At 41.6% G+C, this 20,058-nt stretch overlaps 1 protein-coding gene across 2 annotated transcripts in view; it reads left to right on the top strand.

The window, feature by feature from the left end:
- TECRL (trans-2,3-enoyl-CoA reductase like) overlaps positions 1-20,058 on the top strand; it is a 229,729-nt gene that overhangs the window by 201,065 nt on the left and 8,606 nt on the right. For both annotated transcript variants that reach the window (XM_030192476.1, XM_030192475.1), the window contains exons 10-11: positions 3,686-3,771; positions 16,369-16,414. In XM_030192476.1, coding sequence (XP_030048336.1) covers positions 3,686-3,771; positions 16,369-16,414 — 132 coding nt within the window. The remainder of the gene's footprint in view (positions 1-3,685; positions 3,772-16,368; positions 16,415-20,058) is intronic.

Here is a 20,058-nt window from a genome sequence, read left to right as displayed (position 1 = left end):
TTGGAATATGTTCACTTTGAGAATCAGGTGCTCAACATTAAAAGTTTATATTTATTTACTTATTTATGGCATTTTATCACACATTAAACATGAATTCGATTGGAACCTGGGATCATTTAATTTTTTCCTGGAGGAATGCATTGCCACCCCCCCAGGCTCTTTCCCCGGCTATAGCCAGCTCTGCAATTTGGGGGTGGGTGCAGAGGGGGACGGGGCGCAGAGGGGGATGGGGGGCACAGAGGGGGACCGGGGAGACAGCCTGTTGTTAAACATTTACCAGCACACCACTGATTATAACATCCTAATTTTTGTCTTCCATTCCTTTCCTAATAATACATAACATTCTATTAGCTTTCTTCGCCGCCGCTGCACATTGAGCAGAGGGTTTCAACGTGTCATCAACAATGACACATAGATCCTTTTCTTGGTCAGTGACTCCTAACATAGAACATAACTATAGTTCGGGTTCCTCTTTCCCACATGCATCACTTTGTAGTTGCTCACATTAAACGTCATCTGTAATTTGGTTGCTCAGTCTCCCAGTCTCGTAAGGTCATCTTCTTCTTTTTCACAATTACTGCCAGGTAAACACCGGCACTGCAAGAATAAAAAATATTTTTGTAGCCCTGGAAATGGTGCATTGGGGTGGGAACTACTGCAGGTTGTTGTGGTAGCCTGACAGTACTTCCGGTTTAGCGAGCAGTAAGCCCACATTAGGCTTACTTCCGCTTAGTAAAACACCCTCTCTTTTCTATCTTTTAACCAGTTTTTAATCCACAAGAGAACACTACCTCCTATCCCATGACTGCGATTTCCTCTGGAGTCTTTCATGAGGTACTTTGTCAAATGCCTTCTGAAAATCCAGATACACAATTTCAACTGTGTCACTTTTCTCCACATGTTTGTTTACCCCTTCAAAAGAAATGTAGTAGATTGGTGAGGCAAGATTTCCCTTCACCAAATCCATGTTGGCTTTGTCTCATTAATTCATGCTTTTGAATATGTTCTGTAATTTTGTTCTTTATAATAGTCTCTACCATTTTGCCCGGCACTGTCATCAGACTCACTGGTCTATAATTTCCCGGATCTACTCTGGAACCTTTTTTTAAAAATTGGCGTTACGTTGGCCACCCTCCAATCTTCTACAACACCTAGATCCCTTTCTTGGTCTGTGACTCTTAATGTGGAATCTTGCATGACGTAGCTATAATTCGGATTCCTCTTTTCCATATGCATCACTTTGCACTTGCTCACATTAAACATCATCTGCCATTTAGACGCTATTCTCCCAGTCTCGTAAGGTCCTCTTGTAATTTTTCACAATCCTCCCGTGATTTAAAGACTTTGAATAACTTTGTGTCATCAGCAAATTTAATTACCTCACTAGTTACTCCCATCTCTAGGTCATTTATAAATATGTTAAAAAGCCAAGCACAGGCCCCTGGGGAACCCCACTAATTGCCCTTCTCCAATGAGAATACTGACCATTTAACCCTACTCTCTGTTTTCTATCTTTTAACCAGTTTTTAATCCACAGTAGGACAGTACCTCCTATCCCATGACTCTCCAATTTCCTCTGGAGTCTTTCATGAGGTACTTTGTCAAACCTTTATCCACATGTTTGTTCACCCCTTCAAAGAAATGTAACAGAATGGTGAGGCAAGATTTCCCATCACTAAATCCATGTTGGCTTTGTCTCATTAATCCATGCTTTTGAATATGTTCTGTAATTTTGTTCTTTATAATGGTCTCTACCATTTTGTCCAGCACCAACGTCAGGCTCATCAGTCTGTAATTTCCTGTATCACCTCTGGAACCTTTTTAAAATATTGGCGTTACACTGGCCATCCTCCAATTTTCCGGTGCCATGCTTGACTTTAAAAATAAATTATATATTACTAACAATAGTTCTGCAAATTAATTTTTCGATTCTATCAGTACTCTGGGATGAATATTATCTGGTCCAGGAGATTTGCTAATCTTCAGTTTGTCAAATTGCACCATTCAATCTTCCAGGTTTGTAGAAATTTAATTCAGTTTCTCTGACACGTCAGCTTTGAATACCATTTCTGTTCTTGTTTAACGGCATATTTCTCCTTATCTGTCTCCAGTTGGGGACTTCTATTAGCCCTCCTTGAGAGGACTTCTCCTTGTTGCCTGGGAATGTCACTAATGAGAATTAGAAGTATGAACGGGAGATTCTTCTAATGGTGCTTTTTGTGGAGTGCTTGCAGCTCCTATCTTAGATGTTAAGGAGATTGTTCTATTGCCTATACTTAATACATTAGTGCTGGAGTTAGACTCTAGACCCATATTTGTACCCACTGACCTTGGCTGAGGTCTATCTTAAGGAAATTTGGACTCTTGTTTCCAAGAGCAATTATTTCTTCAGGGAATGGCAGATCAAACTTAAATTCTCCCAAGAAGATTTGGAAAAGCTTCATGATATGGACTGAAGGCTTCAAAAGACAGAAGAGGTCTGTGCTACCTTCAGTTCTCAGCACTACAATTGGTAGAGTTGCTCAAGCTAGAGACAGTCTAGGACTCCATAGGTAATTGGAGTCCCTGGAGAATGCAATCAGAACATGCAACCTTAGATTGCTGAATCTTCCTAGGACCCATCTTCTCCTTAATATTGCATTAAAACTATTTTAATGATATTTTACATTTTCCTTATTTTGACTATTTTGTAACTTCAAAATTGTATTATATTTCTTCAAAACCTAGTGACCATGTCAAAACTGTTCAAGGAGGGGAGACTCCAACAATTTTGAATTTGAAATAGTTTCTTAAACCTTTTCTGATTATAATAATCTCAAGGACAATACTAGTGGTCACTTTGTGACTAAACTGGCTAAAATTGCAGTTCATAAGGTTTATTTTTCTAAGAAAGATGTATTCTTTTGTGATCAAAAAGTAATTATATTTCAGGATGGTTCAAGAGCCACCCAAATAAGAAGGAAGCAGTGTTTGCAATTTAAATCTACAGTTTTGATAATTGGTGCAAATTGCTTTTTACATTTTCCTTGTAGATGTTTTATCTTGTACCAAGGGATGAATTATGCATATAGCAATCTTCAGTTGGAGGCTTTTTCAATAAATAAATTGGTGTACAGAATTTCTCCTTATCTGTTTGTTTTTCTTAGCCCCTCCCCCTTTTACAAAGCCGTGCTAGCGGCTGCACACGGTAATGCCGACACAGCACATTCAGTTTGAATGGGCTGTGCCAGCATTAGTTTACCGGCAGCCACCAGTGCGGCTTTGTAAAAGTGTGTGTGTGTGTGTGTGTGTGGGGGGGGGGGGGGGGGGGGGTAGATAAGGGATAGATATAGGGGAGATAAAGGAGAATTCCCGACTCTCATATTGTCATTCAGTTTTTTATGACATGACATTTTAACATATTGTGTTTCTTCCTTTTTTTTTGGTTTGATTTATTTCCTTTAAGAAATAGAGAAAATTTAATATATAAACTTTGAAAGAAGAATTCAATTATTTTGTGAAAAAAATAGATTATCTAAGTAGCTCTGTTGAAGTACAGCGAGAATTACTTTCAAAGAGATGCATTAAGTTATCTGTTTCCTTTTAGCGTTACTGAGGGATTGACATCTGTGCATCATATTAGAAAATTTAGCTTTGCATACTTACTAGTAAGAACAACTGATCATTATTTCATTTTTCTCCTCAGGAAATAGAGCCTGTTTTCCATGTCCAACTTATAACCCTTTTACGTGGCTGTCTATACTAGTATCTTGTCCGAACTACACTTATGAGGTAAGAAAATGCAAACCTCATCTGTAATGTATTAATCGGCTGCCAAACATTTTGAGAGAATTTCTGTGCAACACTAAGGAGCTTATTTTCAAAGCATATGGATTTCTTAAAATGCCCAAATGGATGTCCATGTGCTTGAAGTGTCCATATCCCAATTTTGCAAAGGCAGAAAAGGGACATCCAATGCTGCAGTATATCCAAATAGCAAGAGGGCATGATGTAGGTGTGTCTTGGACAGGACTAGGGCTTGCCCACAATCATGATGTCCAAGAGCAATTACCAAAAGGGAAGAAACATCAAAGTCAAAGTCTTAGGATGTCCTAAGTTAAACCTATTTCAATAACATCTAAGACACAAAAAGTGCTCTGATTGAGCAGCTGACCGCTAGAAGGATTTATTTATCTATTTATTTATTGCATTTGTATCCCACATTTTCCCACCTCTTTGCAGGCTCAATGTGGCTTACAATACATCATGAATAGTGGAATTACATAGAGAACAGACATTCAGTGTTACAGAAAGATCAGTTGGCAAAATGATAATGAAGAAACATGATAGTAGTATAACAATCAGATATTATAAGACAATGCTGAATATATGTGGAGGAGTTGTGTATGTTTACATTGGTTGATCTTTGTGGTATGCCTTGTTAAAGAGATAGGTGATACCTCCTTAATCCTCCAGTGGTTGCTGTCCCCTTCCCTCTCCCCTGAAATTGAAACTGGAAGGGGATACCAGGCTTTATGACAGGTTCAAGTATTTTAGGCATTCTTAACAAAGTAGGAAGTAAGTATGAGGAGTAGCCTAGTGGCTAGTGCAGTGGACTATGAACCAAGGAAATAAGGTTCAAATCCCATTTTAACTCTTTTTTTTTCACTGTGAGTCTTCTGGGAACAGAAACATACTTACTGCACCTAAATATTTAAGCCACCTGCAAGCCTGAAGGCTATTGAAGTGGTGGACATTCAGGTACAGTAGGTATTTTTCTGTTTCTGGAGAGCCCACAATTACAAAATAAAAGCATTAAAGTGAGTTTTGAACCTGAATCATTTGATTCACAGTCAACTGCACTAACCATTAGGCTGCTCTGCATAGACGTTTGTGTGGCCATTTTTTAAGAATTCTGCCATACAGACATCCATGTTCCTTGTTTTCCCGTTTATAATTTGGACATTCCAACGTGTAAAATGGCTGTTCCTGATGGACGTCTCCAGCATATGGATGTCCATCTCAATGTATTTCCTGTTTGAAAATACATATGCGATGGACGTCCGTTTAGACATTCTGACATCGACGTCCCTATTCTGAGTTGGACATCTTTTGAAAATGCTCCTCTAAGAGACCCTTTTACTAAAATGTGGTCAGTGTTGCACTTCCTGCATGTTTAAAGCAAAAAATTAATATGCGGTAATTGCAAAGCCCTTGAAGTTAATGCAGCGGACATGTCCTGCATTGACCATACAGGGTATACTATTCACACATGGCCACTGTGTTTCATTCTTTCGACAATAGTATAGGCCCTCCACACTTCAGACTCTGGCATGTAAGGCAGTGGCTGTGCATTAACATGCAGTACAGCTACCTGCCACCCTTCTGGTCCCCTTCCTCCGAGTGCCTCCAAACAGCACTCCCTTCTGAGCCTCACAACTCCCTGATCCAATCCCTGTGCAGGTCTGTTCTACCTCTCAGCCAAGTCACAGTCTTCCCTAACTCGACAATCACAATTCCAATTCTGATGTTTTTAGTGTGGGCTCATTTTAATGTTTACCACACAGTAAATCCCGCAATAGCTGATTAATTCAGTTCAGTGAAAGAAACCCCTAAAAGTAACATGCTATAATCATGTGCCCCATTACTATATATGAAGGAAAACATACAACATGAGTTTTCAATTCAAAGCATTAATTATTCTTCACCCTGCCCCGAACAAAGCCAGTATTTTGCTGTTGTACTGAGTTTTACAAAATTGTCCATTTATGAAGATCCACTGAATGTATTGTAGTTTCCAGGCAAATTGGCTAATCTCCCACAATATAAAAATCTTTAAAAAAATAATAAACATGGCTGTAACATTTCAGGAGGCCAGGCACAGTGCCATCACAATTATGCTCAATTATGTCTGCTTTAAATTTTGTCAGGTGATTAGGATTTGCACACACATTGCTGACAAAATGAATCATTTATGGGTTTTATTTTATTTTGTTTCCAGAAGTGGTTTCATTTGATCTTTCTTTCAGTGTCTTGTGAAAATATGAATATATATTAACTGGAATGTTGGCAATAACTCAGTAATGAAAAATTACCAAAGATGAAATGTATTTTCAGTAGCAAGTTACCCGTTTAAGGGGGTGTTTTACAAAGGTGCAGGGCCACCGAGAGACTGAGCCGGGCCCGGGGCAAGGCCGCACATGGGGCCGCCACCCCCCCAATCGCTACCACTGTCTTCTCCCTCTCCTGCTCTCAGGCCACCGGTGCCGCAGTCCCCAGTCTCCACCCGCCCACCCCCAACCCCGTTGACAGCCCCCCTCCATCTGCCACCGGGCCCCCTGCATTCAAATCAGCAGCACCTCACCTCCATGTGAAAGCGGCAGATCGCTTCCCTTTGGGCCCTCCCTCACTGTGCCCTGCCCTCGCAGAAACAGGAAGTTACATCAGACGAGGGCGGGACACAGTTAGGGAAGACCTGAAGGGAGACGATCTTCCGCTTTCACACGGTGGTGAGGTGCTGCCGATTTGAATGCAGGGGGCCCGGTGGTGGACAGAGGGGGGCTATCAACGGAACCGAGGGCAGGCAGGTGAGACCAGGGACTGCAGCGCCGGTGGTCTGGGAGCAGGAGGAGAGAGACCCCGGCGCCAAGCCCCCCTTGGAGGCCTGGGCCTGGGGAATTTTATACCCCCTGCCCCCCCTCCTCAGCCTCCCTGCAAAGATGTGCTAGTGTTTTAGCTCACGCTAATGATTAACATGCACGAAATGCTAGAGATGCCCACAGGACTATATGGACATCTCTAGCATTTAGCACATGCATATGTAATGCATGATCTAAAAATACTAGCACGCTGTAATAACTGTCAGGAATGGTCAGCCCTTGAACCAAAGCCGGAGCTTTGGCAGACAAATTATCTGGGCTGCCACAGGCAGGAATCAGAACAGACTGGACTAAGATAAGCTAATAGACTCAACAAGGCAGGACAGAGGTAACTAAACACAATAGACAAAACAAGGACCGGATCCAGATGAGGCAAGGAAAAGAAGGCAAAGGGGCCAGAACTGGAACCCAGACAGGACAAGGCAAGACTCAGAACTGGATTAAAACTGAGACTGGGACCCAGAAATGCAAAACAAGGCAACACACAGAAGTAGATTAAAACTGGGTCCAGAAAAGGGCAAGACAAGGACAAGGCAAGAACTGGATCCGGACAGGACTAGACTGAAAGAGACAAAACAAAGCACAACTAGACAGGCAAGACAGGGCAGGAGCTAAGCAACAGAATAACAGAAGCAAGACAATACACAAGGCAGGAACAGGATTCAGGATACTCGAACAGGATTCTCAAAGAGGCTTGGCTGGAACAGAATTCAGGATCCTCAAACAGGCTTGGCTGGAACAGAATTCTGGAACGGGCTTGGCTTGGCTTGACTGGAACAGGATGCTGGAATGGACTTGGCTTGGCTTGACTGGAGCCGGATGCTGGAACAGATTTGGCTTGACTTGACTGGAACCAGATGCTGGAACAGACTTGGCTTGGCTGGAACCAGATGCTGGAACAGACTTGGCTTGACTGGAACCGGATTCTGGAACGGTGGAACCGGATGCTGGAACGGGGTTGGCTGGAACCGGATTCTGGAACGGGCTTGGCTGGAACAGGATACTGAAAGGGACTTGGCTTAGTAGGGAACTGGGACAGAACTAGCTCAAATATAGAGCTGGAGCTGAACCTGGCTGAAACACACACAGGAACAGAACTTGGCAGAAACAGAGCTCAAGTGCCAGGAAGCAAACATGGCAGGCAAAGGATTAAGCAGACTAAGGGAAGACAAACAAACAAAGAAGCAATGTGCTTACCAGCACCCACAGCTGGATAGCAGTGAAGTAATCAGGTATGATGCTGGCTTCTACAGACTCAGAATAAACAGACAAGAACCACACACACAGGAAACAGAACAGGGAATACAGAAACAGAGCTTGGCTAAACACAGAGGTTGGCTTAAACACAGAGCTTAACTATAGCAAGAATCAAAAGCAGGGCTAGAATAAAAGCAGGAGCCAAGGGTAGAATCAAACAGATACAGACACCAAGGGCAGGGTGTGGCTCTACAGCCAGGCTTTCAGGAAACAAGATTCAAAAGCAAACTCACAGAAACAAAGGAAAGCATTGAAACACAAGAACAGAGAAACACCGCACAGACCTTCAGGAGTAAAACACTCAGGAACAAAGCCAAACATGGAAATGATCTAAACAGGTAACACAAGATTAAGAGACCTCTTGCAAAGGCCACGTAGGAAAGCTCCCTGGGTCCTTATAAAGGAGTAGGTTGATGATGTCACAAGTAGGAAATGAAGCAGAAGCAGGGAGACCAAAGCGAGGCTTGGCTAACAGGAAGAACAACAACAGGAAATGAAGCAGAAGCAGGGAGACCAAAGCGAGGCCTGGCTAACAGAAGAACAACAACAGGAAATGAATCAGAAGCAGGGAGACCAAAGTGAGGCTTGGCTTACAGGAAGAACAACAATAGAGAAAAAGGTAGACTGGAGAGGTCACAGAGCTAGATACAGAGAAACAGTAGGTCTGAACATTAGGGCACGGCCACAACCGTGGCACATGCCGTTGTAAAAGGGTCCCTAAATGCATTAAACATTAGAAGGAAAGCACAGTTTACTCCAAAACATAGGGAAGGTCATTTTCAAAGCTTTATCCATGGGTAGACAGTGGAAAACCAGTCACTGAAAGTTGTCCCTCTCCCCTATGCGAGTAAAATTACAAAGGTCAATATTCAGTGGGACTTATGAGTAGGAATGCCTCCTACCTGGATACATGCTGACCGGATCATACCTGGCTATTCAAGCACTCTTAAAAGTTCAGTCATATCAGCTTGACACAATTCAGGCACTGTGAGGATGGTCTGGGGGCAGAGTCAAGGTAGAGCTGGAAGTTACCAGTTAGGCAATATTCAATTCACTACCGTGTAACTATCCGGATCAAGTTAAGATACCAAAAAAGGATGCCTTAACTTTTTTTTTTTTTTTATTTAAATTTATTATTTCATAATACAGTAAGCAAAAACCTGCTCACAAGAAACATTACCCCTGATATTCAGCCAGCAACAGTCAGCATTTTTTAAGTGCACACTGTCCTTGGCTAGTCAAAGTCAGGCCATGTCTGAGCACTGTCATTGAATATCCAGGGCAGTATAGGCATGTGCTGACCACCAGTAGGGTTACCATATGTCCGGATTTACCCAGACATGTCCTCTTTTTGAGGACATGTCCTGGCGTCCGGACGGGTTTTGGCCAACCTGCCCATTTGTCCGGATTTCTGGAGAAATGGGCGGGCTGACATGTGTTCGGGCGGCGGACCTCCCCTCCCCTTACTCATGATCTTCCCTGGTGGTCTAGTGACTTTGGGGCGAGAATTGAAGTCTTGCAAGGCCGCTTCAATTCTCGGTGGCCATTTTGAATCTCACTGAGACAGTCACAGGCAGCATACAGGATGCAGAGCAGTGCTCCGGGCAGGAAAGAGGGGGCTCTTTCCTGCCCCAAAGAAGTCACTAGACCACCAGGGAAGATAGTGAGTAAGGAGAGAAGTGGTGACGGGGCCAGGGGGAGGGGAGATGAGGTGAGGGGTGACCAGGGGAAGGGGAAAATGCGACAGGGGGCTGGGGTGAGGTGTGATGAGGGGCGGGGCGAGGTGTGACAAGGTGTGGGGAGAGGGTGTGAAAGGGGCGGGGCGAGGGCGTGAAATGGGCGGGTATAGGCGGGGCAAGTGTCCTCTTTTTTTAAGGACAAAAAATGGTAACCCTAACCACCAGCTCCTATGCAGGTCCTGATATTGAATGGGATCCACAGACAGGGATTTCAGGACCTCTCACTCCATACCCTAATTCCAATCATCCGTCCTGTACCCCCCCCTCCCCACAACAATTTTATTTCATATCTCAGTTTATTTGATATACCGCTAAATCAAAGAAGTATCTAAGTATCTTTTTTTATATTAACGTAATATAAAAAAGAAAGGGCAGACAATGGAAGAGAAACAAAAGGTGGTCTAGGTTACGAAGGCAATATTAACAACTTAATACATCAAAATGAATAAAATGAATAATAATAATAGTAATAAGTCACACAGGCAAGACTTAGGGGCTGTTTTACAAAGTGTCAGTAGAGCTTCTACCACTTTGCCACATGCCAAATCAGGACTATTGCAGGAACCCAGCGGTAGTTCCAACCCCAACATATGCCATTTCTGTCATGATAGAAATATTTTACATTTTTGTAGCACCGGGGCTTACCTGGCAGTAATTGGGCAGCGCTGCCCAGTTACTCCTGAATAGTGCAAAAGTCCTTACAGTCACCTAAATTGGTGGTGGTAAGGGTTCCCCCCTGGAAATGGCTGTGCACCAATTCCTCACAGGGCCATTTCTTTTTTTGGGCTGAAAACACTCTTTTACCTGCTAATTAAAAGGGGGCCTTGGTGCGCGGCAAATCCATGTGCTGATGTCACCATAGGCCCCCTTTTACTGCAGCTTGGTAAAAGGGGCCCTTAGCACACAAGCTCCTTGGCCCGATGTTTAACAAATTAGTCCTGGAACGCTTGGCCAAAACAAAACGTTTTCAGGTCTGTTTTAAATTTCTTATGAGAAGTTTCGAGATGGATATTAATAAAATGCCCCCCTCCCCACCCACACAAACTTGTCCCAACCCCATCTCTTCATGACAGAACCCCATCCCAGAGCCCTCTCAACTATAGAAATCTCACCTCACACCATGACCCTACCCCTTCCTTAACATATAGGTCCCATTCCTGCCTACTTTTACTTCCATAGTGGTCCAGTGAGTAAATGTGACAGGAGCAAAGCCCACTAGCTCTTTCCCTTGGATGTTGTGGCTTAAAAATGGCAACCATGACCTCTAGCAGTAGTCTTTATAGTGTGTGTGTGTGTGTGTGTGTGTGTGTGTGTGTTTGCTCAATCCCTTGTCCCTTCTCTGTCCTCCTCCTGCTTGTTCTACCCTTCCCTCAGTGCTACTTCACTACTTGCCCATTCTTCACCACACTAACATTAAGCAGTTAGCTACTGCACTGGCTGTTTTAATGTGCATTAGACATTAGTGCTAATGCTTACCATGCAGTAAAACCCATGCCAGTTGCTTAATTCAGCTAAGTAAACATGTGCCATAGTTACTTATTACAGTAGTTTAAACATTTTATCTAAGTTCACGGTAGAACTTTTGAAGTCACTTCTTACCCTGGAATTAGTAGCATAGAATGGTGCAACTAATTGGATTTCAGCCATGTACTTGTGACCTAGATTGGCCACTGCTGGAAGCGGGATATTGTCCTAGATAGACCATTGGTCTGACCCAGTACGGCTATTCCTATGTCCTTATTCCTTTTAATCCCAATACTAAGAATAGCAGAATCAATATCTCTCTCTCTCTCTCTGGCATTAGGCCTCATGAGCATTAACTGGCAAACTGCACATCAGTTATTTCCGTTTGAGTCTAGCCTCCATCATTAGAACTGCTTGATGACTTTTACATAATTCAGGTCAAATAATCATCTCATGGAAGATAACTTCACACTTTAATCAGTTGACTCATTACAGGGGTGTGTACTACAAGATCAATTTAAAAGTTTCCAGCATTCCATCAAGGATGCAAGACATGTGAGGTTTTGCTAAAACTTGCAATGAGTCTAAAACACCAGCATGCTTAGTCCATGAACATACAAATGTCAGATAATCTCCCTACCCATAGCCTGAGCCTCTCTTATTAACTTTGATGTTATGCACCACATAAATGCTTAGAGACAAAGACTCAAGTCAGTGATTGATTTAATTCCAAGTTACTGCCCGGCTACTGCATGGCCCTTGCGATAATTTCATTTTTGGTGCGCGTTCACTACGCTCATCTGAAAAATAATTTTTATTTTCTGGCGTGCATCAGCTACGCTTACCAAGTGGCATTTGACGTGCGTAGGTCATTACCGCCCGGTTACTGCATGAGACTTTACCGCTAGGTCAATGGCTGGTGGTAAGGTCTCAGACCCAAAATGGACGTGTGGCAATTTTCAGTTTGCCACATGTCCATTTTGCAGGTGCGCTGAAAAATGGTTCTACGCACGCTCAAAACATGTATCTACAGTACTGAAGGCCATTTTTCAGCGCACCTTATTAAAAGGACCCCTAAACCTATGAAGTGAAGGATATCTGGTCTTTGCTGAACAAAAAGCAGTTGTAGTCTTCATAACTCTTCTTTCAAATATATTTTTGAATCCCAAACTTTGGGCTGTTTTGGCATTCCTGCACCACCAACCGCTAGAATGGCTTTGTAAACAAAGGGGGCTTATTCTGATTTTTTTTTAATTAAAAAATGGAATGAGCTGATAAAACAATATGATGCACCATACATTTTCTCAGTGCCACGAAAATGCAGTGGCCATTTCTGTGGAAGATAATGGATAGAATAGTTACATTTTTTCTTATGGATAACTCATAATTTTTAAGTAGGATCCCCAGTGTTAACCATCATATTGAACACTGATTTGAAAATTGAGGCTCAGAGCTTTCAGGTGATACCAGGCAGAGAAGAGAAATTTCCATTTATTAAAAACTGGGCCCAATATTCAGTGACATATATCTGATTTTCATTGCCCTTATCCAAATTATGTTGCTGAAAATCATTACTGACTCCAGAGATATTTGAATATTTCATGGGTGATCAAGGGGCAGAGCCAGAGTGGAGATAGAACTTATTCAGGTAACTGATATCACTGTTCTACAGCCAAAATGCTTATGAAATAAATGTAGTGAAACTTTGCTAATTATGGGTCACTGAGAACAAATGTTTTTCTTAAAACTGTTGATTGTCTCTAGTTTCTCAGATATGCTACTAGGTCAGAATATACAACCCTTGATTTGTGAATGGCAGAGGATAAATGAGTTGGAAAGGGAAAGGATCTCAGTTTTAACTGGAATTGACTAAAATACAACTTTTACTGCATCTGTGAATAAATCTTTGATTATGTTTGGGCAGTACAATGAATAGCATTGTGTTATTCATAGAAGTCATAGATGATGTACCCATAACTCAGCTTACATTACTCTAAGTACAAAAGTAATGCCATACTGGGAAAAGACCAAAGGTCCATTGAGCCCAGCATCCTGTCCCTGACAGCAGCCAATCCAGGTCAAGGGCACCTGGCAAGCTACGCAAACATACAAACATTTCATACATGTTATTCCCGAAATTGTGGATTTTTCCCAAATCAATTTAGTAGCGGTCTATGGACTTGCTCTTTAGGAAACCGTCCAGTGGTGTGCTGGTAAATTTTTAACAACAGGCTCTCTCCCTGGTCCACCTCTGCGCCCCCCCCCCCCCCAAATTGCAGAGCTGGCTATACCCAGGGAGAGAGCCGGGGGGGGGGGGGGGAGGGGTCACGCATTACTCTCTCTGGGAAATTTTTTTTATTTTTAAATGCTTCCAAGTTCCAATCTAATTCAAGTTTAACGTGGGATAAAATGCCATAAATAAGTGATTCCCATAACATGATGCCTGTTTTAGAAGCCCATTACCAGGAGAAAATAAATCTCTGCAGGGTCATAAATAAGTAAATAAATAAATAAATAAATAAATAGATAGAAACCTGATCCTTATAATATGACATCTGTTTTAATGGCCCTTTACCAGGAGAAAACAAGATATCTGCACAAATATAATACATGCTAGGGTGTCCCTATAACCAGCCCCTCTAAATGACATACTGAATATGATTGATAACAAATTACTACTCTATCTATGAAAAGTTATTCCATTACTATACTTCCTCTGACCTCTGTGTACATCTGTATGCTGCCAAAGCTGGCATGTTTGAAAATATAAGAGAGATTGAATTAAAATGCTACCAACAATAAATAACGACAACCTACATGCAGCAGCTCAAGTTTGCTTGATTTTGTTTTCAGTTTAACGGCGAGGACAGCCTGCACGGGAAGGGGAAACAGACTAACTTAAATAGCTTCAACTTTTTTTTTTTTTTTACTTCATGCTGTCTTCATTCAAACCCAGCATAATCTCCCTCCTGCTGCTCCTCTGTGAATCCTACCTCTCAGCTTCCATTCCCTCTGGCCATTGTTTAAACATTACTTGTTCCTGCAGCTGTAGTGGTAACACGAGACGCTGCCTGATCCATTCCACCCAGAGCCTGTCTTTGCCTGTACAGCCCCGCTGATGCAACTGCCTGTGGGTGGGATCCAGCAGAGAAAAGGCTCCGGGTTGGTCAGGCAGTGGTGAGGGGGGGGGGGGAGATGACGATGCTAAGGGACGACATGACGAGGTATGCTGGGAGCCTATGGGAGGGTGGGGGCTTGGGGAGGAGGGAGAGAGGAGGAGGAAAAAAACAGATAATTGTGTGCTTGCTGCCTGACTCCAACAACCGGCTCGTAAAAATCAATAAAATTTAACAAGGGGCTCGTGCAAGCCGGTGTGAGCCGGCTCCAGCACACCACTGAAACCGTCCAACCCCTTTTTAAACTATGTCAAGCTAACCTCTTTCACGACGTTCTCCGGCAACGAATTCCAGAGTTTAATTATGCGTTGGGTGAAGAAACTTTTTCTCCTATTTGTTTTAAATTTACTACACTGTAGTTTCATCGCATGCCCCCTAGTCCTAGTATTTTTGGAAAGCATGAATAAATTGCCTTACATCAACTCCAGAGATCATACAGGTGCTCATTATTAAAGCACATAGACTTACAAAGTTATATATGTTACTAAGGGGCTCATTTTGAAAAGACAAAAACATCCAAAAAAATGGCATAAATCTGCATTTGCATGCATTTCTCACAAAAGAAGTCCAAATTGGTATTTTCAAAACCAATTTTTTTTTATGTTTTTGCTATGAAGTCCATAAGAAGTGTGTTCAAGTCATAAGGGGACATGTCAAGAGTGTGTTAAGGAAGGGATCTGGGTGTTCCTAACATTTAGATGTTTTTTCTGCCATAATGGAACAAAACAAAAACATCCAGGGTTATAGATTGGATGTTTTGGTCTAGACCTGTTTTATTAATGAATAACAAAACACACAAACAGTGGATCCAAAAGAGTCTTCTCACAAGTGGTGTTTTCTTAAACAAGGTCTTTATTTCAAATCAATAAAAGCAACCCGACACGAATCGTGTTTCGGCCGTAAAGGCCTGCGTCATCCACTTTGGCATACCCGGTTGGACAGAGAAGGTTGTGCAGTAGCACTCTGTATGTGACTATCTCAGTTAGCAGGAAGTTAACTGTTTGTCAATTTGATCTGCAAGATTATTTTCTGTATTGGAAATCAATAGACCCCTGACACAAGCCTTTACGGCCGAAACACGATTCATGTTGGGTTGCTTTTATTGATTTGAAATAAAGACCTTGTTTACAAAAACACCACTTGAAAGAGGACTCTTTTGGATCCACTGTTTGTGTGTTTTGGCTTTCGTTTCTCCTGTGAAGAGATCACCTTCTGTAGGTGTTGGCTTTATTAATGAATAAGCCACAAAAAAGTGCCCTAAATGACCTTTGTGGGTTTTCAAATTATCCACTTTCTTCAAGATGATGCATTTGATCACACACTGCATGGCAAGGAAAAGATAGCATGGAAAGCCTTTCAGTTAGTAGCAACAAATTTTCTTAGAAAAAAATTAGCGCGCATTTACCTTCTAGATGCCCTAATGTGGGCATCTACACATTTAGCGTGTGCTAAAAACGCTAGCACGCCTTTGTAAACAGAGCCCTTAGGCCTGTTAAGTAGCATGTCTAACTTTAAACATATGAGTTCTGTTCGAGCTGGCTAAACAGAGAGTGCCACTGAATATATAAATAAAGCTTTAGACACTGGGCAGGCTGCCTAAATATCATAGGGTCCAATATTCAGCTCGTGGAGGTCATCAGTTTTATAGCTGCTAATGTCTACAGGCTGAATGATTCCCATATACTTAATGCCAAAAGCCATACCCTGACACCAGCATTGAGCACCTAGGTTTTTGGCAAACCTGGAAGTTATACGGGTGCCATCAGATATCCAGTGCGTGTATCCAGCTAACCAGGCAAAAATAGGACTGCTTTTGTGCAGTCTGATCTGCCTGGTTACATATGCTGAATATTGCAAATGCCCAAATATCGTCCAGATCCATCCCCACTCTGTCCTTGGACTGCTCTGACACTACCCAAATTGTGCCAGTTCTATCCAGTTAAGTACCACTGAATATTGTCAGATGTCTGGCTGAGTGTGATTTCACCAAGAGGAGCCTCTCCTGCCCATTAAATCCTTTTGAATAGCAGATCCATACATTTTTTTATTAATAATATTGGATGCCTACATTTTCTCCATTTTTTTTTTTTACAGGTTGGTGCATGGATTAGTTTTACAGTTATGACACAAACAATCCCAGGTAAGCTTGAATAAAAGATGCAAATAGTTTCTTTTAACATAGATTTTTCTCCTACATTATTTCCATATTCCCACTGTATATGCTGAAAGTCTGTGGATGACTGCACCAAGAAGAGGGTACATTTAAAACTTTGTAAATGTGTAAATACTAAATAATAAGTTCAGTAAAACTAGTGTAGTATGAAGGTAAATCTAAACAAAACTTGTGAAAAACAGTAGTATATAAAGCTTTCTCAAACTTTTGTATTATACAAGGAGAAAAATCTCTCAGAACCTATCAGATCATAGATCCTAGGTTTACAACGGAAATGGATTTTGCCGTTGATGAGTTTCTATCATAGGGATTTAATAAAAAACTCCTTGCATTTTTACTTGTTGCTAGTTTGGCTTTTCTGCATTTTCAGCTGACCGCCATTTTGTCTGTAGCACAAAAAACTGAAAATGCAGAAAAGCCAAACTAGCAACGTATGTTCCTGAAGAAGCCACACACGGGTGAAACGGTGGTCCTGTCGGACATAAATTGAGTGTTGCTTTCTGTAGATTCGACACTTTTCAATTGAATGTTTGCACTTTTGAATTTCAAGCTTACTTTATGTCTGCACTTTTTGAATTCAAGTCCAGTGCTCACTGAATGAAATTGCATAAAAAATGTAAAATAAAAATGCAAGGAGTTTTTTATTAAATCCCTATGATAGAAACTCATCAATGGCAAAATCCATTTCCGTTGTAAACCTAGGATCTATGATCTGATAGGTTTCTGATGGATTTTTCTCCTTGTTTAATATACAAGTTTGAAAAAGTTTTATATACTAGTGTTTTTCACAAGTTTTATATGTGTAAATACCACATGCCAATGGCTGAGCACTTGGATTCTATCATGAAATTAACTCAAAAATATACCACAAAAAATTAACTCAACAATATACCACAACAATGCTGTAATCAATGAGCATACAAATTCCTGGTGTGTTAACAAGTGTATGCTATCTGAAAAAGCAGTTCACCCTACAGCAATAATCCACAGCTCATTGTGAAATTGTTCCACTTCCTGTTAGTTTGAGTGCTAATTGGCTCATGCACTGAAAGGAAGAGGAGCACTGCCAAAACAGGCCGCCAGGTTTGCACCTCCCACCAACACCACAGAAAAAGCCATGTTAGTCTAACAATTCACATTCCTCCACCCAAACGCCAACATAAAAAACAAAATCTCTGGTAGTCTAGTGACCACTTGACACAACTCCTTTCCTTATTAATTAAAAAACAAAACAAATCACTCTGATAATTTAGCATCCGCTCCCCCCAGTTTGGTAGTCTAGTGGCCCCCTCCCTCCCTTTGACCCAATACCCTGTATTGACTAAAAAATCTTTGATAGTCTAGTGTACTCTTTCCCCTCCCAGACCCTCGTCACCCTCCTCAGGTAAAAGCAAAGGCCACTCGTTCCTGCCTCCAGCAGCACCATAATTCAAAATGGTGGCTCCTGACCCCTAGCTTTGCACTGCAACAAACCACTAAGGATCAGTCTTTCAAGTAAGTTAATAAAAAATTGCTTTATTTGGTAGGCAGCCCCTGGTGATGCATTGGGATGCCACGCTAAGGGTCATTCTAAAGGATTGCCTTATTTGGTAGACTGACCCCAGTAGTGCATTGAATGATGGTGGTGTCAGAGGGGACTACTAGACTTCCAAGGATTTATTTTCTTAAGTCGGAAGGAGGGGGCTGCTAAACTACCAGTCAGTCCTGCCCATGCTGATTCTGGGCTCAAAATGGCAACCATGATCTCTAACAGTAGTCTCATGGTACTACTGCTAAGGGTCAAGCTGCCATATATGGAGCGTATAGTGCTGCTGCTAGAAGTCATGGCTGCCATTTTGAACCCAGAGCCAGCATGAGCAGGATCAGTTGGGAATATTGTGCTGTGGCCTAGCCCAATGTTCCTGGTATGGAAATATAATGTCAAGCTAGTTTGATTCAATCTCTAGATTTTACACCGTTCTTGTTTGTCAATGGCATTCAACTATTGACTGCTGGATGGTAATCAGTTAGGATTTAAGAATTTGAAAATGAAAGAATTAAATCTCACAATTAAATACAATAATTTAACCCACTTGTAAAAAATATGTTAAAAACTAGTAAATGCCATACTAATCACATAATTGCTGCCTTCTAAATTTAATATTCAGTGACTATAAAAGACAGAATTATATAAATGCAAAACAAGTATATATAATTTGAGATTCACCTACAGTAACAATAATTTATATAATTCTAACCAATTTACATAAGTATATTCACTACTTTTCATACAATGTCCTATCTTCTTAAAACCTTAAGAGCTCAACTCAACCTCATTTGTGATTTAGAAATGTTTTGAGCCTGTATATTTTCAAGCCCCTTACAATATCCATGAGACTCATTATCACATTTTGGAGATGCAACACTACTTTCGAAATGTCAGAAATATCAGAACTAGGGTGAAAGAAGTGCCCAAAGTAATCTCATGTAATGACATTAGTGCAAATTAAGGCAGAGGTGGACTTTTATACCACTGTTCACCTTCTCTAAATTCCTAATAATTAAATTCTATTTAAATTCCAATGTGGGAAACAATATTAAAATGACAATGATAACACCTTCACTTATATCATGGGGTTTAAGTTGCACAGTCTTTCTCAAAGCACAGTCAAGTGAATGAATGAGACATGTAGATATTTTTAGACCAATCAGCAAATCCCATCACCTGGCAATCAGCAGAATGATAGAGGGGATGGAACTGCTAACTTTGAAAGTTAAACATTTAGGGTCCTGTTTACTAGCACGCGCTAATGATAGAGACACCAATTATATTGCTATGGGTATCTCTATCGTTAGTGTGCGCTAATTTTTAACATGTGCTAAAACGTTAGTATACCTACAGCACAGCTTAGTAAACAGGGTCCTTAAATTGCTCTCTAAAATATACTAGGGCTGAGGAGCCCTTTTACAAAGGCGCGTTAGGCTCTACGCGCGTGCAACATGCACCCAAATGAGACCACCGTCAGGCTACCGTGTCCCCTGGCAGTAATTTCAGATTTGGTGTGGACCCATAATGCCTGGATGATTTATTTATTTCATCACATGCACGCCACTTCCAGCGGTAATCGGCAATTGGGTCACCGCGCATGTAGCATGTGAGCCCTTACTGCTAGATCAATGGGGGACTTTAAGGGCCCAGGCCAGTTTTAGGCGCTCGCTGGTTTCAGTTTTACCACTTGCTCTTTTCCCGTCCCATTAAAAAAAGCCCTTTTTTTGCAGGCATGGTAAAACCTGGCCTGGCACGCGGCCAAAACATGCACCTACACGCTGCAGGCCACTTTTTACCGCAGTTTAGTAAAAGGATCCCCGAGTGTGTACCTAAATTTATACTCAAAAGTTTCCCTAAACTTCTAAATTTAGGAGTTGTGAATTTGGGGTGGGGAAAAATTAGGAGCCTGGCACTGATTTTAAGAACTAGGCTCATAACTTTGATCTTCCACGGGTGGAACTGTGTTAGTTGCAAATGATGCAAAATATGGTGATTCGCCTGGAAGGGGGTGTACGGCGGTATGAGCATGTAATTCTGTTACATATAGCTCATCATCGGTTGCCAATATATTAGAGGATGTGGT

This window comes from Microcaecilia unicolor, chromosome 2 (genome assembly GCF_901765095.1).
Source record: "Microcaecilia unicolor chromosome 2, aMicUni1.1, whole genome shotgun sequence".
NCBI lineage: Eukaryota > Metazoa > Chordata > Amphibia > Gymnophiona > Siphonopidae > Microcaecilia > Microcaecilia unicolor.
This window is presented reverse-complemented; position numbering and strand designations above follow the sequence as displayed.